We start from the raw sequence: 19,603 nt of genomic DNA on the forward strand, positions 1-19,603 counted from the left end.
ACTTTTTTAGGTTTGTTTGTTTTAACAAAAATACCCAAATTTTTTAGTTTTATTTCTTTTTTCATGTTTCATCACACTTGGTGTGAAAATTTTATGATGAATGCACCAATAGAATTGCCCCAGGATTAAAACACATATGACATACACACACAAATACACACACATAAATAAATATATATCTAATGAAGCATACCTTCTTCAGTGGACACAGGAAGCTGTTTACTGGATATTTTTGGTGGGTGGACTATTCTCAGTCCAGCAGTGACACTGAGGTCTGATCCACTTGTACGGACACATTACACACTAACACACCACCACCACATCAATTACTGCAGCCCTGAGAATAATCCACCATTGAAATCATAACTGCATAATGCCTGATCATTAATGAGCTTGGAAAAAGGGGGCTAACTAATTAAGCAGAAAACTGAGATTGAACCTATGTGGTTGATAGACCAGATTAAGTGGCCAGTGGGAGGTATAAATGTATCGTCATCATCCACAAAGTGGCCTTTGGGTCATTTATTCATTTCTCAGATATTAAAAATACCGGATTTTTATTCTTGCATTTCACCCTTCAGTATGGCGCGGGAGCCAGAGCCCGCAGAGCAGACAGAGCCAGAGCCTGCAGCCACGGAAGATGACGAAGATGTTGAAGACGAAGCGGAAGAGACTCTGGATATCGACCAAGATGGAGATGGTGATGAGGAGGAAGATGAGGATGATGATGACGACATGATTGATGAGCGCATTGACAATGAACAGACCACCAACGTGGCTATGACTACCACCACGACCACTACTACTGAGTCAGTGGAGGAGGTGGTCCGAGGTAAGAAAAGGTTCCTTTTGAGAAAGAGAGTGTATGTGGGTGATGTGATGAAAGAACTCTTACCTGAAATGGTAATTTTATATTAGAAGGATAAAATTCTGGATAGTGGAGCTATTGATTAAACAGCAGGTGGTGGCATAGTAATGGAGGCTGTGTCTTAAACGACCAGAATGCTGTCTGCTAAGGCAGTATTCTGAAAGAGCTAGGCGCAGAGTCGTGTCGTCAAAGTTGTAATCATCAAAAAACTCACAGCAATCAGCAAGGCATCAAGGTTGCTGCCTTCTGTTTCAGACACAGTCCTAGTAAAAGAAAAACAAATGGAGTTAAGAAACTGCACCAAACAGACCCTTTAAAACATACGCCCAAATTTTGCTAGTTTATGTTTTGAGAAGAACAGTCAATACCAGCTTGGTTGCAAAGTGCTATTTTTAGCTTGTGGGGTAGTTTTAATTTCACAGAAATGTTTAATGGTTTAAGTAGGCCGCATTCTAACGGACGTCTATCCTCATGAGGAAGGTTATTGAGATGCTGTAGTTAGAGAGCGATTGAGTCACAGCTTGGTGCACGACTGGTGTTTACTAGCATTGCCTCAGCATTTCAGTGCTATGGATTCTAGTCTTCCCGTTCTTATTGCAGCTTTGAAAAGAAGCAGTGGTTGTCATCACAAGTTTGTGTATACCCTCACCCTCCCAGATTGGAGCTAGGGTAAGGGAGGAGTCTTAGCTAATGGTTGGCATAGGGGACAACTAAATTCGGGGGACTGGGTTGTCCCCAGTCTAAAAGCACTAAAACTAATAACAGCAATATGCTTTACATATGGTGTTAATTTCAGAAAAAAAAAATCAGTACAAAATTTTAAAAAAATGAAAGATTGCAGTGTTTTTTGAAGACTACAATAGCATGCTTTATTTTATTTCAACATGCCTGTGTCCATGTGCTGTCATTTTTAAAAATGGTAAATGTGTTTCATTCCATGAAGCATTGATGGCGACATTTCTGTGTGTGTGTGTGTGTGTGTGTGTGTGTGTGCGTGTGTGCGCCTGCCTGCCTGCCTTCTCTCAGAGGTGTGTTGGGCGAATGCAGAGACAGGTCCATGCAGGGCTATGTTGCCCCGCTGGTATTTTGTGAAGGAGGAGGGCCGTTGCGCTCCCTTCATCTATGGGGGCTGTGGAGGCAACCGTAATAACTTTGAGTCGGAGGAGTACTGCCTCTCTGTCTGCAGCAGTGTGTGTAAGTTTTGTGGGTGCGTGTGTGTGTGCTTCCTTGGACACACAAGCTCTTTTTAAAGGGGAATTCTACTGATTTTTCTACTTTTCTGAATAGTATAATCACTAAAATGTAGGCAGATTTATTGACATTTTGGTAGCTGATATTGATTTAGTTATATTCTTAACCTTTTGCTTTTTTTAGTCTCATTTTAGCCATTTAATAATTATTAGATTTAATCTAGTTTAAGGTGACTACACTAAAAAACACTAAAAATATTTTAGTCTAGTGTTAGTACACTTTTAAAAAAGCCTAATTGATCATATAGTTTTAAAAGCTTTTACTGTTTTTGACGTATAATTTATTACTAATATTTATAAACAGTAACTTAAAATTTTTGGTACATTTAAAACCTCATTAACATCTAAATTTATGAAAGGAATATTTTCCCACTTTTCCCTCAAAGGCATTTTGCATTCCTTTAGCATTAACATTTGATGTTTGAAGTGCGCTGCAGAAGGCTCCAGCATATAGCATTAATTCTCCCATAGAGAATTAACTCTATGAATCATTGGCCAACAGTTGATACTAGCAACTTCCAGACGCTGAAATAATTTTACATGAAACCATTCTTGAGTGACTTTGTTCGCATCTTAATGGTTGAGTTATTTAGAAATCTGGAAAAATCAGTGTAACTGCCCATGAAGAGTCTAAACCCTCACCGTCTTTTTGGCTAACCCGGGTGATCCCACTGCTACTGAGTATTTCTGTGGCTCGTACTCACTCTCTCTCACAGCATCCACGCACCGTATGCCGTTCCACGCACCCTTCTTGCTTTTCTGACACGTTCTCACTAACAATCTCCCACTGCGTGTTTGTGTGTGTGCACCCGTGTGGTTTTGAGAAGACACGTTAGCATATTATCCTCTATTTAATTCTCACTTGCTTAGTCACAGCTTGGATAATAGATGAAAAAGAAGTCATGTTTAGTCACTGTCTTCCATCTGACGTTCTTTCACTGCCTCAGCTTCAACATGTAGGCGTGTGTGTGTGTTTAGGTGGGTTCTGCTTGGCATGCTTGATTTCTGTTCTACAGTGACTCTGCTTTTCTGGCTCCTTTGATTGGTTACTCATCTCTGTACTGCATAACTCTCTGACTATTGCGTACACCACAGTATCTCTGTCTCTCTCTCTCTGTCTCGCTCTCTCTCTCCCCTCCAGCAAATCATTAATTCAAATAGGTTCTTCACTTCTATGTCAGCTTAGATCAACTCATGTACACAATGATGTAGCTCATTTTCCAAGTTTATTCAGAGACAGGACTTTAAGCTTTATAGCGTGCAATGGTAATATTACTGTTACCACACACACAAAAAAGAAAACTACATCAAAGGATTGCATCAAATTAAACCTTCTATATCTGGATATATAATTTGAGAATGAATAATTAATCAGATTATTATATCTGGTTGTAGATTAATTAATTTCAGGCAACCCTTTGACATTCCAGACATTCCAGTGAGTGGCTAAAATATTTTTAGATATTATTTCTTATATAAACAAGCACACAAGCAAACACAATGGACAATATTGAGGTTAGCAACAAAATGAAGAAATGCTCATATATATTTTTAAATTGCACAAGAATTGTGTAGTGGCTGAGGTATGATGAAAGTGAATGGTTGAGCCTTTAGCCATTCTCACCCCACTAAGTACAGAATCATCTTTACTTTCCCAAAGTGTTTCAGTTTGGAAATGTGAAAAGAGAAGTACCAGACTATAGGACCAGTTGTTGTTGATCTGCGTAGTTTTTTATTTATGTCATTGGACTGTAATGATGTAATTCTTATGTAACTCTGATTCTGCTGCCAGGAGAGATATCCATTAAAATCCAGCTTGAAGGACAACGTAGAAGTTTAGTCGATGAGATATTAATCAGTAGTGTTATGTAAATTTGTACAATATAAAAGATAAAAGGCTGTGTCCATATGTTTCTACCTCACCATTCCAGAAAAGTTTAGTGTAGTGCTTTATGAGTATACTTTCTTTATTTAACATTTTTATGTAAGGCAATATACTAAACACAGACATACTTCAGTATACTTGGCTTATACTGACAAGTATATCGAAATGTCTGCTTGAAATATCCTGGTACATAATCAAGAAAGTATAATTAAGCATTCTTGTCTGATACATAACATTTAAGTATATTTGGCTTGTAATTTGAGGTGGAAAAGCTCAGGATAAAAAATAAATTGTTGGAATTGTACACTTCGTTAACCAACACACAATTATCACACAACAGGTGCAATAGAAGTATATAACTAGTAAAGTATACAAATATTCTAGTTCATTTTTAGTTTAGTTCCATTACAAAATAAATCATAGATGTAAACTAGTTGTGTACTCAAAGTTTACTACTATTACATGCTAAAAATACTTAATTTATACTTCAGGAAAACAAAAAGTGGGCCAACTTAGTCCCAAGTATACTACACTTACAAGTATACTACTATTACACTGATATTAATATACTACATAAAATATACTTTAGAAATATACTTTAACTTAATTAAATTAAGTATTCTTTTTGTAAGGGCATTGCTCAAGTCCTACAGATTGTATTCAATATTCAGGCAAATTTGCATTCACAGCATATAGTAGACACTTTTATCCAAAGCAGCTTATAAAAGATTTTGATCCTAGATGTGTGTAGAGACATTTTTTGTTTGTTTGTTTCTCCACTAGTCATTTGAATGTTTCCATAGAGGTGATCCTTTTTTAAATGTGATAGCATTTTGCTACTGTTAGAAATCTTTTAAAAGTCTTTTCCTTACATCTTTGTTTCACTGCACAAAGTATTTCTAAACTTCATTTACACGTCTGCTCACTTTGGGACTGTTTTCCAGACTAATTCCTGACTAATTAATCTCTAACCGTTTACTTTCAAGGCTATGTACTATTCTAACAGCAACAAGTTATAAAAAAGGAAAAAAAAAACCCTCTCCAATCAACACTCTGACAACCTTTTCTTAGTTCCACATTTTCTCCCTCGTCTCTCTGCAGTGCCCACCACCTCTCCCAGCTCTCCAGATGCAGTGGATCGCTACCTGGAGACTCCAGCAGATGAGAATGAGCATTCACACTTCCAGAAGGCCAAGGAGAGCCTTGAGGCCAAACACCGTGAGAGAATGTCTCAGGTGAGAGGGAGACTTCATTTCATTGAACCATCTTAATATATGCTCTGTCCCCAGAGTCCTTTCATAAGTGTTGCAAGTTTTACAGAACATTGACAAATATCTTTAATTTAGTTTCGCTGCAGATGACATGAAGGCACAAACCCTGGAAGTTAAAGGTTTGCTTAGCTAGTACGGGCCATGCCTACGAAGGCTAAGAGAGGGAGGCGAAAACAGGGCGGCTTTGGGAATGTGTGTAAAGCCAAACCCCCTCCCATTGCATAGATGAATACAAGCAAAAGAGTAGGAAAATTTGGTGGAAGTGGGAGCGTGTTTGTTTTCCACAGAAAATAATGTGAGTTTGCAGGGTGTATATAGGGCTGAGTGGAGGAGTTTGTGCATGGTCCTACCTCCAGAATTTTGTTATAAAATCACTTCCACTAATCAAGTTTAGTTAAAAAGAGTGAATTAATCTTAATCTTTTGAGATCAATGGCTGCTAAGAAAACATAAAGCAAGAAATAGCTCACTAGTGAATATACTAGAATGTACTAGCTTATTAGTGACTGTACTAAACCCTATTAACGCACTAGTGAATGTACTAAAATGTACTAGCCCATTAATGACTGTGCTAGAACCTACTAACTCGTTAGTGAATGTACTAGAACCTATTAAATCACTCGTGAATGTACCAGACTGTATTAGCTCACTCATGAATGTACTAGAATGTATTAGGTCACTAATTAATTGTATAGCTCACTAATAAATGTACTAGCTCACTACTGAATGTACTAAAATGTACTAGCTCACTAGTGACAGTACTAGAATATATTAACTCATTAATAAATGTACTACCTCACTAATGAATGTACTAGAATATTTTAGCTTACAAATGAATGTACTAGAATGAACTAGCTCAGTAGTGAATATTACACCTCACTTCTGGATTAGTTTACTAGTAAAAATACTAGAATGTACTATCACACTGTTGAATATTTATTTATTTATTCATTCATTTATTATGCTAGCTCACCCGTTAATGTACTGCAATGTATTAGCTCACTAGTGGATATACTACCCTTTAAGTTTGAAGGTACTGGCTTGCTAGTGAATGTAACTAGAATGTACAAGCTCACTATTCTGAGCTATGGGTTATTTTGGTTGTTAAGTAATTAAAACAGCAACAAAATTTGCTATCATGATCTTGATTAAATCCGGTGTGTATTTGTATGCTCATCCATATGCAGACGGAATATGTAACATTTGAAAATGTGCCACACATTAATGATGAGTCGTGTGGAACAGTTTCTCATCGGGGTACAGGTTTATTTCTCAAACCTTACAACAGTCAATACCAAATTATTTATTCATATGAGGTATGGATAGATTATCTGATTCACTTCAGAGATCATCTTTTGGCCAGTGATTAATCATTCAGGAAAGGCCTACTTAGTCACAGAGTAAATTATTCGTGAACATGTTGAAACACTCATAAGGTGCGGCTGATAATTTGAAAAATGAGGCCAGAAGCTTGACTTGCCACAGAAGATTGGTTTTGCTGTCCATCTCTCAGAAAATATTTAGAAAACAATAGAAATGCTGTAAATTAATAAATAAATTAAAAAAAAAACACAAAAAAATGCTTGTTATGAAAATGTATACCATTATCTAACCTTAACTGTTCTCCACTGTGTAGGTGATGAGGGAGTGGGAGGAGGCTGAGAGACAGTCTAAGAGTTTGCCCCGTGCTGACAAGAAGGCTGTCATTCAAGTGAGTTACACCCATCCTGGATTCTTTTGGAATATTCCGCTTTAAGCAGTCAAAAACATTCCACACTGATACTCTTGTCTTCATCTCTACACGGCTTTCTCTCTTCATATTTCCTTTGTTAATATAAAGCTCAAATGTATACAATATATATTTTTGTTTAAGACATTCTGTCTTCTCTTTTACATATTATACAACATTACACATTTCTTTCAATTTCTTTAGTCAATATCAGGCTGAAAATGTAAATCTTTCATTTCTTCGGTTTCTACTGCTTTTACCTCTCTTTTCTGCATTCTACTGTTAAAGCCTCTGTCCAACATGTTTTAAATACATAAATATTTACAGTTGTAAATATATAAATATGTGGCATTTACCTATGTTAAATGTAATATATCTTTATATAGTTTATAGTATTATATACAAAAATCAACCATAACATTATGACCAATTATAATTAAAGTTTATTTTACTAATAGGATAAAGAAATTCTCTGAAATTCAAATTAAATTTAATTCTCTCTTCTCATCTCTCTGATCAGCACTTCCAGGAGAAGGTGGAGGCACTGGAGCAGGAGGCAGCCAGTGAGAGGCAGCAGCTAGTGGAGACGCACATGGCTCGTGTGGAGGCTTTGCTCAATGACCGTCGCCGCCTAGCCCTGGAGAGCTTCCTCACTGCCCTGCAGGCTGACCAGCCACGGGTACATTTACACACACAAACACACACATGTATGCAAATCCACTGGCTTTAAATCCCTATTTTGTTTAAATGGTGTCCTGAGTTAATTTGGTCGTGTAATAGTGATAGTAAAATTAATAATATGTATGCTTTTACCTTTTTTTTTTTTTTTTTTTTTTAAATGAATGTGAGACAAAAACAAAATAATCGTTCATTATTCGTAATTGTGGCAAAATGTACAATTAATCATGATATTGATTTGCACTCATATCGCCCTGCACTAGCTTAGATTTATATTAATGTTTAATAATTTATCTAGTATTGGGCGCTATGACCGCAAACTTAATTTCACACTTAACTGAATATTTCACCTTGATGGTGATTGATGAACAATTTTTTTTCTCCTCAAAGTTCACTGACAATACTGTAAATATGCTCATATATTAAAGCTGGGATGCCTTTTTCTAATGATGATGGGGACCTTTATCTTTTTGACTTCTTTATATTCAGTGTATATGGAATATGAATTCCCTTTTTTTATATTTGTTACCATATTTGAAGCCTGGTTCTATGGATATTTTATTTCACTTTTTCCTGCTTAAATGGATATAAAACAAAAAAAGAGTGGTTAGAGCATAAAGCTAAGGCTTCATACTCTCATTGGATTGTACAGTGGTGATCAAATAGTAACAGGCAAATACAATGTGTCATAAAAAAATATCATTCATTTTTAGTGATCTATGCTGACATAATCATGTGTGAGGCTAACATCTAGACATCTGGATAGGGCTTAATGACGTGGAAGTGTCTGTGTTTTGCTTCCTAGCGTTAATGCTAACAAAAACGGTGAGGCAACCTAAATGTCATATTACACACAAAATCTTATCCATGGTCTTTCACACACGACTTACTCCCTGTTATAGCCCCCACACCATCTGCGCCCTCAAAACGTCTCTCATTTCCTCCTTTTCTCTTTCCACACACTTTCTGCTCCACTGCTTTTCTGACACCTCTCTCCAATTTCTGTCATTTGTTCCGTCTCTCTGTCCCCCCTCCTTTTTCCTTTTCATCTGTCTCTCTACCTCTCTTTCTCCCTTCTCTCTCTCTCCCTTCTCTCTCTCTTGCCCTCTCTCTATATATCTCCTCACTCGTCATACTCACAATCCAATTTTCTTTCTCTTTTTTCCCCATTTTCTGCTCTGTTCTAGTTAAAAGTCTGCTCGGACTCACAGAGTGGAACTGAGAACAAAAGGGAATTAGATTATTCCAGTCCTCCAGCTTTCTAATACTGTATGATGTGGGAATATTAATGATATTGAAGCAGGAAAACGTTCATTGCAGTTCGCTCGATTTTGACCTGAAACCTTATTAATGGGAGATGAAATATCTCAATGTGTACATTGTTGTGAGCGTGGAGGTAATAAAACAGCATATCAAATTACGTAATGCTGAAAGCTTGGATTAGGTTGAAAAAGTTTAAACATGACTGAACTTTCAGTGGAAGCATGAGGGACATTAATATTAATAAAAAGTAGGTAATAAGTTAGTGTTAGTTATATATCAGTAGTGCTGTTTGTCATGCATAACACACTACTACTACTACACACACACATCACACCAAACCCATGGGTCCTGCAGGTAGTTTAAGTAATATTTTTCTAACCCAGGTAGAAGGTATTCAAATTTTGTGCCTACAAGACGGATGAAATGTTTTTTTGAAATTTCTTTTGATTACATTTTTAGCATACTTATATCAAACACCTTTTAAGCTATTTTTTTATTATATCAAATAATGTGTTGAATCAAGACAGGACTGTAACATATCAAACAGCTTTCAGAATTGCTCTGGTAGGTAGTGTATGTGCTTGTTTTAATGTAACCCAAGGTCTCAGCACCTTGCAAACTTTTTTATTATAAAGCATTTTTATTCATAGCAAATGTATTACACATTTGGCTGTAAACATTTCAGTACTTTATGTTCTTGTTTCTATCCTATAAGTCTTACTTTAGTGCATTTAACACCTCAACTAGAGCTTCTTCCTTCCGGCACATTCCTTGGAAAAAAAAACGAACAAATTAGCACATTGGCAGAACATTCACATTAACATATTTTTACATATTTATAGCATGAAAGAAGGCCATATGGCTCCACGTCTTATTCTATCGTCGCTGATCCAACTCAGCGTGCATATCCCTAAAGCAATGACAAGTTGACAAATAATGTCTGGCCGTTAGGTCTCTGCTCTCCTCCAAGAAGTATAACTGTCTCTTCTGTCTTATTCTCTCCCTCTCAGCCACGTCATGTCTTCAGTCTGTTGAAGAAGTATGTTCGAGCTGAGCAGAAGGACAGGCAGCACACTCTGAAACACTTCGAGCATGTGCGAGTGGTGGACCCCAAGAAGGCAGCTCAGATTCGACCCCAGGTACAACACGCAGCTTATTTTTACTAGCCCTCAGCATTGGTGTAAACATTTTATTTTGAGATGGCAACAGCCTTGATTTCATACAGGATGACAGTTTGTCAACCAAATTGCAGAAGAAAACCAAGTGAAATTAAGTGAAACCTGGTGTTTTAGGTTTAGGCTTAGGCACAGACATATGTTCTACAAGAGGCCGTTATTCAGTGCAACGTCAGCGTAATTAGAATACACTCATTTTCAAATTCCAAAAAAGCTTACATATACCATTTGAGTTTGTTTTATATATGTATATAAATCCCTGTTATAAGTAAAGCACATATTTCCAAAATATTAACTGGTAACTTTTTTTTTTTTGTGTTGGCTATTCTGCATCCTTTAATAGAGGTGAAGATATCCAGACATTCCCAGAATGTAACACAGTTTAATGGCTGTTATGTTATGGTAAACCACTGTAAAATTCCTGTTAGGGTAGTATTACATATCTATCAATGTTAGGAACAGTTTCCCAGTGGCGCACCACCAGCCAGCATATAACAGGGGTTTGTTTCGTGTCAGGGGAAATATTGCCCAGTGATAGAGCCATTGTGTGGTTCCCAATCTCACCTCCCTGTCTTGATTTCACTCCCCAAGGACCCTTGAAAGCAGGGGATGTGAAATCAGGATGTGGAGGTGGGATTGGGCACCACACCAGAGCTCCTGAAAACTTAAGGGTTAAGCCAATGGGCTGTAACTGATGCTGATTCTCTTGTAAACACATGCATGGTTGTTTAGTCATTTCACTTCATTTTTAACATCCAACAAGACGTGTCATGCAAAAAAGAACGCACTCCTGCATGTATTACACACTCTCCATCTGTTCCACCTTAAATGGCACCATAAATATACTTGAGTGCTTTCCCCCCCACCTTAAATTGTAAGTTGTTGCTACCTTAAACAGCACTCGGTAACGTTGTGCTGCCAAAATTAACATTATGTTCCACCTGAAACAGTTTAATGGTACATTCACAGGCATTTCCTTTGTGCTCTAAAAGCTATTTGAAATAAACATGCCTCTTAAGAGGGACTTCAGTTTTGTCTGTGCAGCAAATTGTCCCACAAAAATAACAAAATTGAGGCTTATAAATTTATAATTACCTATTACCTGTTAAATAAAAACTAATACAAATCTCCCATGACTTTTACAGCTTTTACACAAGGCTTTATTTAAATAAGTACATAGAGCAGCTACATTTTCTGTGTGTGTGTTCAGTGTAAAACTTGCTGAAATGATTTCTGTTTGTGTATGATAACATTTTTAGCACATAAAAATACTGTGAAGATTTTGGCCGCTATAATTGTGATATGAAAGTTTCATACCTTTTTATGTCTAAAGCATACAGTGGAGCAATAATGAAATCCTTATTTGCATAAACAGTTCACATATATATCTGACTGCAAATTATGTGATTGTTTTATCAGTGAAAACAAAACAACACACAAATACTCAGATCAGATCAGGGGTGTTCGGTCTGGATTGAGATGTCCAAGCTTTCAGGTCATGAGACCTTGTCTGTTTTGCAGACGCTTTGCATTGGCTTGGCTCTGGTTAAGAGTATCTGCTGAATAAACACAAACCTTAAGCCTACTTTAAGAGATAAAGGGATCAGACTCCATGACCTTGGCTGTTTGTTGTCAGGTGTTGACCCACCTGCGTGTGATTGAAGAGAGGATGAACCAGTCCCTGGGGCTTCTGTATAAGGTGCCTGGAGTGCTGGAGGATATCCAGGATGAAGTGGGTGAGTGAATTTTAATGCACACTCATCTGAATTGCATGGTACAGTGTTACACACTTCAACAGTCACCTCTTGTGCCTCTCGTCCATGTATTTTTCAATCTCGCTTTGACCCTACTTCTTACCCTCCTCCTCCTCATGTGTGTGTACAGCATTTATTTGTGTCCTGTGCGTCATTTGGCCATCTGTGAGCCCTTGAGTCAGTCACAGTCTATTTCTCTCTCTCTCTCTCTCTCTCTCTCTCTCTCTCTCTCTCTCTCTGTCGTGTTCTCTCATCTTCTCTGTAACCCTGTCCACTGCCTCGACTCTCATGCAGCTAGTCTGTCATTAAATGTCTCTTAGAGACCCCAGCCTTGATCTCTCTGTTACTTTGTCTCTAATCCCTTCCTCCATCTCTTTCCCACCTCTTGCCCTTTTCTTCATGCTATCGCTGCTCTTTCACGTTACTTCTCTTGCACATATCGCCTTTTTTAATTTGCTCACATCAGCTTTTCCTTCCTCCAGCTCGCTCGTTATCTCCTCTTTCAGGGTGTAACTGTGTCCACCCTCCTCAATCTTTTCCCCTTCTCTTTGTTTATGTGACTCACCCTCCCTCTGATCGTGTCATTTCCGTCACGGTCAGTGGCCGTTACAGAAAAGCAAGTCTGCACTATCTAAGAGCTCTTAAAGCTGAGGAGCTGTAAATCTCTGTTTCTCATTCTCTGCTTGACAGAGCTGCTGCAGCGTGAGCAGCAGGAGATGTCGGCTCAGCTGGCGTCGCTGCAGAGTGATGTGAGGGTCAGTTACGGTAATGACGCCCTGATGCCAGACCTGCCCGACAGCACCGCCGCACTGGACCTGCTGCCCTCCGAGGACTCACAGAGGCTGGGGCTTGATGGCCTAGGCTTTATTCACCCTGAGAGCTTCAACCAGCCCAACACCCAGAACCATGGTACACACACACACACACACACTGTATAATTCCTGTAAGAATTATATGTTTCTAATCTAGTGTGGTTACCTGAAGTTATCTGAAGCACATTTTCCTCCCCTCTTGGGTCCTCAGTTTTATGTCACTCTGCATTTATTAAAATATTTGTGTGTGTGTGGTGGGGGCGGGGGCGCGGTGTAGCCTTCTGCCTCAAAGCAGGAGCCATCAGAACTCCAGCCTGGGTTCTAAGTTCTTTTCCCTCTGTTAGACTTCTTTCTGCTGTAACTACATTGAGAACATGGACAGAACTCGCAACTTATTGTGTTTGTTTGTTTATTTTTACATGATTTAAAAGTGCCATTTGACCTTCACTTCGTATGAATATTTCATAAAGAACACTTTATACTACATTTCATAAAGAAACTGATTCACATCCCTCGGTTCACCTCTCCCAGCCTCTTCTCATAATGGACCAAACACAACACGCTGGCAAAACAGAGTGTTTTTATCATCACTCTCCAAAGAAATACACTTATCTTCAAAGTGGTAACAGTAAAAAAAATAAATAAATAAACCCTTCTTAACATTCAGTGGCAATCATATTAGATTTTATTCCAAGTAACTTTTGAGCATTTCTATTGGTCCATTCAATATGAAATGTTGACACAATCGGAAGGACCGCTACTGTGTTCAAAATAAAAATCGACATAAATGGGGATACATGTTTTTCTGTTTTTTCAGCAACGAACCCCGCTGTATCCATGGCTCACCAAAAACATTATTTTGTTCTTGCATCGAAGCATAAACACACTATATGATTGTAGGCCCAAAATTCCCTGTTGCAGAAGAACTTTTAGAATCTGTGATAAGCCTGCTGACGCAGTTCAGTTAGCATTCATACTTAAACATTAAATACCTAAACATTATTATTGATTAGGTTCTTAAACTACCCTTTTACTAAGTGTTCTTTAAAGACAGCGGCAGTGTACACTAATAGTGAATTCTCTCTCCCCTCGCAGTTGAACCTGTTGATGCTCGTCCGATCCCTGACAGAGGACTTCCTACTCGTCCAGGTGCATTTAAGAAAAATAATGGCATGGAATGTAATTTACTCTGATATTAGACTACAGTGAAAATAGTGGGGCAATTTAGGCAAATTAGGGATTGTGCTGATTTAAAAAAAAAAAAAAAAAAAAAAAAAAAAAAAGCTGTATTTATTATACATATTCTCTTTTTCTAATCCTCAACCTCTTCTCACTCTCTTCTTTGGGGCTAGTGTCTGGGCTGAAGCCGGAGGATGTTCCTGAGCTGAGGATGGAGGCGGAGGAGAGACATAACGCTGGATATGAAGTGCACCACCAGAAACTGGTATGTTCAGACATGAAAACACTTGCCTTTGAATTTAAACACACATGCACACAAACACAAAATATGTGACATAGCTTTTGCACAGGCCACTTTATGTTCAAATTTTTCTGCTGAAAATTGGTTCATATTTTAAATAACATTTTGGTGACTTTCTGAAAGAAATGTGACCAAAGTGACTAGTTGTACCCAAACGTTAGCATATGAATGTGCGCACACACACACACACCCCTTGCATCTTGCAGACAGTACTCTTTCTTCTCACACAGACACACACACACACACACACACACACATATCTATACACACACACATCCACAGACACATACAAGGTTGTGATAATGGTTTCCAGACCCCAGCCCCCATCTCCCACGTTCTGATCTAAAGTGGTGCCAGGAGAGTGGGACAAGTTTGTCCTTGTTGCCACATTACAAGGTCAAGTTGTCATGGCAACGCAAACCCACTGAGATGGCAGCTGCTATGGCTCCTCTCACACATTTTCACTTGCGCTGGAATCCTCCCCGCTGAAGGCAATTATAGCGTTGTTGTTTTTTTTTTTTATAAATCTTTTTTTCTCTCTCCCCTTCTAGGTGTTCTTCGCTGAAGATGTCAGCTCCAACAAGGGTGCAATTATTGGCCTAATGGTTGGGGGCGTCGTCATAGCAACCGTCATTGTCATCACCTTGGTGATGCTGCGAAAGAAGCAATACACGTCTATTCACCACGGTGTGATTGAGGTCAGTGTGTGCTGATGTGTCTCTCTCCATTTTCATCTTAGGGGTTTTTTGTTTGTTTGTTTTGTTTTGCTTTCTTTTTTTTTTTTTTTTTTTGGATTAACATATTCCAGTTTAGCTTTTTAAAATGTATCATATTTTGTAGTTTGTGAAATAGTATTTGTTTTTGTTGTAATTATATCACACAGTGCTGTGAAATAGTTAGAAATGCATTGAAATTTCAGGCAAAAAGTCCATTATGTACTAGTTACACATTTTAGCTAATTTAGGATATTAGATATAATATAATTCATTAGGATAAAAAACAGGGAGTCAAAATAAAGTGAAAATACACTTCAAAAATTAGATATGCAACATATCCTTCCACTTTGAGAGCAACGCAGTGGGTCTGAAAGAATTTGCAGCTACAAAAAGCAAAAAAAAAAAAAAGAAAAAAAAACTAGGCAAGCCTAGATTTGCCAAGACGCCATTTGTTTCTGGTATTTCAAAAGCAGAAAAACCGAAAATGCATACCCTTGTCATTGGAAGGTCTGGAGAAGCTTCAATGATTCATATCAATGTCTTTTTTTAAATGTGGTTTTTATTTTGTGATTGTGTTTTGTTCAGAAAATATGGAGGGCAGGTAATAAATGCAGAAATGAAAAAAGGAGCACAAAGTTTTGTTAATAATATATAACACCGGAATCAGTGTTTTTCTTGTTCATTTTATTTAAAAGCAAACTACCACCCCATGATCTACCACCCAATAACAAAGAAGACCAAGAACATTTTGTTGATTTTAAGAATTACATCTGCTTTATGCTAACCAGTTACATTGAATAAACAAGTAAAGTGTAAGGAAGCTGTTTTTTTTATTTGTTTTATAAATACACAAAATGACTCTCCACCACTTCCCTTTACAATATTTCAGGCAAAGAGACACACTCACGTGAAATAAGACAAATGCAGTAGTCCTCTTCTCTCTGTGAGATATAATACGTGTGTAAATGTTGCAGAGTTCCGAGCCATCCTGCTGAGCTTGTGAACAGTGGAGAAACGTACCTAACCAACGCTGAGTCACAGCTCTTACAAACGCACATGGTGTCACGCCAAAGACAGCCCCAGAAACACACACAAACGGAGTGTGTTCCTGTCTTTTTTCCCATTATTCAGCCATGGTTCATGATGAGGAACCTACTCTTGTTTGGCTCCAGCAGGGAACAAATTTTTCTGGTTCATGAACAAGTTTATATTGGTGGAAATGTGCCAAACTGTTCCAAATTTAGTTCAAGAATTGGAACCGTTCCAGGTTCCTCATTGGTGGAAAAGCACTATTTGAAATATGGCTGAACTAACAACAGAAGTTGTAGTAGCGCCAACTTAAGTTAAGAAATATAACCTGTTTCAACATTAGGAGGCAGTCAGTCAGTCAGAGAAAATGTAAAAAAAAAAAGAATGTAAAGCTATCGGTGTTCTCAGACTTGCCACAACAGACTTACAGCTTTCGGATTCTTGTTACAATGGATGCTTTCAAGCAACATTGTTGTTGCTTTTGTTAGTTGGCTGCTCATTGATTTATCCATTTATCCAGTGTTATTGCTAACATATTGTTTTAAATTTAATTTAAATTCCGAGGACTAAATGAGGTATTACCAATACTACTCTCTGTAATACAGTTTCTCTTTTTCTGTTTTTGCTAAAGGTGGATGCTGCTATAACTCCAGAGGAACGCCATCTCTCCAAGATGCAACAGAATGGCTATGAGAATCCCACCTATAAGTTCTTTGAGCAAATGAACTAAGCGAGTCCTTATGGAAGGTTGCAGCCCCTGTCCCCTATAACCTTTCCCTTGTTAACCCGCTCTGGACAGTGTAGGGAAGGGCTCACTCCACCTAGTCCCTGTCCTTAGAGTACCATGAGCACTCACAATTGGTCACTTTCTATCAGAACAAAAAGAAAATGTAAATAAATTGATTGACTGGATGGACAGCTTGTCAGAATAGCTCAGATTCTGCAGCTGAAAGAGGAAGTGCCCTTAAGCACTGATTCAGGGTCAGATGTTGTGACTTTTTTTTTATTATTATTTCTCAGAGTAGGACATGGCTAGGTTAAGTTGATCCTAGGTCTGTGTTTAAGGACATTTTGCTGGAGCTTTCCCACACTGTCCATTCCCACGCTACTACAATTGATAAACACTGGGATCTGACGAGTCAGTGTCAAAGACACTACTCTTTCCTTCTTTTTCCATTCCTCTTACCTCATCCTTGTCCCTCATTCCCTTCCTTCGTGTGCTTTGATGACAGCTGTGCTGTGTTTGATTATGCCCGGTTGTAAAGGATAAAATCACGACAAAGATATGATAATAGTGATAAACACTAATGTAACTCTTGAATGAGCTCTTTATTTTAAGATTGTTTCTTTGTTTTGGTTTGGGTTGTTTTTTCAAGAAAAAAAGAAAATTTGTTGTAAAAAGGAGAACAAACGTTGACAAAAGAAACTGGAAAATAATTTTTTAGTTGCATCTAATGTATTGCCATAATGCGAAAATAAAAGAAGCTAGCTGTACCTATTTAGTGCATGATGAAAAACATGAAGAAAAAAAATTCTCTCTTCTGCTGTTTGGATGGGTCCTTTCTCACGTAGAGATTGTGTCATTTTAGCAGGGTTAAAACATTTAGTATCTTCTCGTGAACACGTGACATTTCACTAACAGAAGAACGAGCGTAGTGGATTTGGCTTTCTGCTTTGAAATTACGTCAACACGATTGAAGAGGTCAGTTATTTTGTTTGGGTCTCTTAATCACTTACTTTATTTTGTTTTATTTTTTATTCTTTTTTTTTTTTTTTTTTACTTCGCTGAGTTCCTCCAGCTGCTGGGGGCTGGGTAAATCTGTGTATATCACCGTCTGATGCACCGTGTTGATTATTTTTTTCCTATGCATTTCAGAGATTTATTTCCTCGGTCTGCTGATCCGCTCTATTTAATTTTCCAACTCCCATTTTGATTCACGTGGTTGTATGTGTTTTGTAATTGGGTTTTCAGGGTTCGGGCAGGGGTTTATGGGGAGGGGGATTATTCACTGTATGTACTGTATGTATGTTCTCTCCAGTCAGCTTTGTGTTTTTGTACGGTCCCATGTTACTGTTTAAAAAAAACAAAAAAAAAACAAAAAAACAGATACTTCCCCCTCTCAGTTCCTCTCTTCCTCGGCCACTCATTCATTTCATGTTACACAGGCTCACCAAAGAGGCTTTGGTTTTCTCTCCACTCCTTCGTTCCCTTTTGCTCTCATTTCCCATCTCCTGCTTCCAGAAAAGGTGAAAGCTTGAGGGTGTGATTGTGCTAGAACGAAGGAAAGGAAGGTGGGAGCAGGAGATGAGAAGGAGAGAGAAAGCGAGAGACTCTTTGGTGTCTTCCAGAAGGATTGTCAGACCACTTTCCTGTCCCTTCTAGCCACACATTGTATGCACACTCTTTTGCCTTTTCTTTCTGGTCTTCTCGTGACCCGCTTTAACATGTTATTGTAGTGCGACTTTGTTACAGGACCTCAGCCGGGTTGCCAGATTGTGGCTTTTCACTGGCTGAGCGAATTGCTCAATGGAGCTGGGGAGTGTTAGCACAAACCTGGCTACCAGCATCAATGAAAGCAGGTGTAAAGGAGAAATAAGAGGAGTGCTTGAAACACAGCCCCTGTTTGTTTCCCTTTAAAACAAAGGAATGGAAGAGGAAGAAGTCTATTGAAAAGTGATCTTGGAGCAGTGGCTTTAATAGGCTCCATAATCCAAGGTGTGGGTATTTAAAGGAATGCTCCATTGTGTTTTCTTTCGATTCTGTAATACATCTGTAAGTTTACAGTCAATAATGGTTGTGATCATACAGTCCATTTTTGATGCAGCAAACAGAAATTGGGTGTGAAAAACTATGATGTTTTCCTTCAGCTTCAGTAAGGAGCCCAACAATCTGATGAATGATCCTGTGTGTAACTTTATGATTTGTATCCAATCTAATGAGTCGGGCAGGGGGCCTCACACTCACTCAAGCTCTTCTAATGAATGTGACCAACACTACACTACACTACCCATCTAGCATGCATTAAAATGAAATGTCTGCACTGCTGTGGTGAGTGTCTTTAAAAACAAATGAGGAATGTTGTACAATTGAAAGTTCTTGTGTACATCATTTTGGGGGAATTTTATATTATTTTTATTTTATTTTTTTCCTCATCTGGCTGTTTGAGCTGTCTCTCTTCACGCAGTCTGGCCTGAGGTGGAAAGATGGATGTGGATAATTCTGCTGTGGTTGGTAAATTAGGTAAACAGGGATGTAATTGCAGTTCTTTGGTTAGTTGTTCTACAGAAGGCCTCAGAGGTGTGGACAGACTGCACTGTGGATACAGAGAAAGCAGGATTTCATTTATTTTCTTTGTGACATTTTCTTTTTCTTCTCTGTGTAAGTGTATGGAACGTTTGCTTTGACTGGGAAAACTATGCTTTATACACTGTATTCCATAAATAAAGTTTTGAATGTATATACCGTTTCCACATGTGGTGTTGCCTTATTTTCTGGGTGTGCTAATATTTACAGTGTTGTATGTCTGGAATATGGAGATTAACTATTATTTTATACATTTATTTTATATTATGCAATTTATTAATATACATTTATATAAATCTGATATACATCTAATATAATTACTATATATTCACACAATCTTTAAAAACACAAACAATCCACCTGTTTCACTGCATATTTTATCCCCATTTC

The 19,603-nt window shown here is 38.0% G+C and overlaps 1 protein-coding gene across 2 annotated transcripts in view; it reads left to right on the forward strand.

Annotated features, from left to right (window-relative positions):
- appa (amyloid beta (A4) precursor protein a) overlaps positions 1–19,376 on the forward strand; it is a 43,884-nt gene extending 24,508 nt beyond the window's left edge. Inside the window, exons 6-17 of one of the 2 annotated variants that reach the window (XM_066660106.1) lie at positions 582–832; positions 1,895–2,062; positions 5,105–5,238; positions 6,910–6,984; positions 7,523–7,681; positions 9,954–10,082; positions 11,755–11,854; positions 12,563–12,781; positions 13,780–13,833; positions 14,037–14,128; positions 14,716–14,862; positions 16,541–19,376. In XM_066660106.1, coding sequence (XP_066516203.1) covers positions 582–832; positions 1,895–2,062; positions 5,105–5,238; positions 6,910–6,984; positions 7,523–7,681; positions 9,954–10,082; positions 11,755–11,854; positions 12,563–12,781; positions 13,780–13,833; positions 14,037–14,128; positions 14,716–14,862; positions 16,541–16,639 — 1,627 coding nt within the window. In that variant the 3' untranslated portion in view covers positions 16,640–19,376. The remainder of the gene's footprint in view (positions 1–581; positions 833–1,894; positions 2,063–5,104; positions 5,239–6,909; positions 6,985–7,522; positions 7,682–9,953; positions 10,083–11,754; positions 11,855–12,562; positions 12,782–13,779; positions 13,834–14,036; positions 14,129–14,715; positions 14,863–16,540) is intronic. The other variant, XM_066660107.1, reaches the window with a different exon arrangement.
- The last annotated feature ends 227 nt before the right edge of the window (positions 19,377–19,603 follow it).

Source organism: Hoplias malabaricus, chromosome 2 (genome assembly GCF_029633855.1).
Source record: "Hoplias malabaricus isolate fHopMal1 chromosome 2, fHopMal1.hap1, whole genome shotgun sequence".
NCBI classification, from domain to species: domain Eukaryota; kingdom Metazoa; phylum Chordata; class Actinopteri; order Characiformes; family Erythrinidae; genus Hoplias; species Hoplias malabaricus.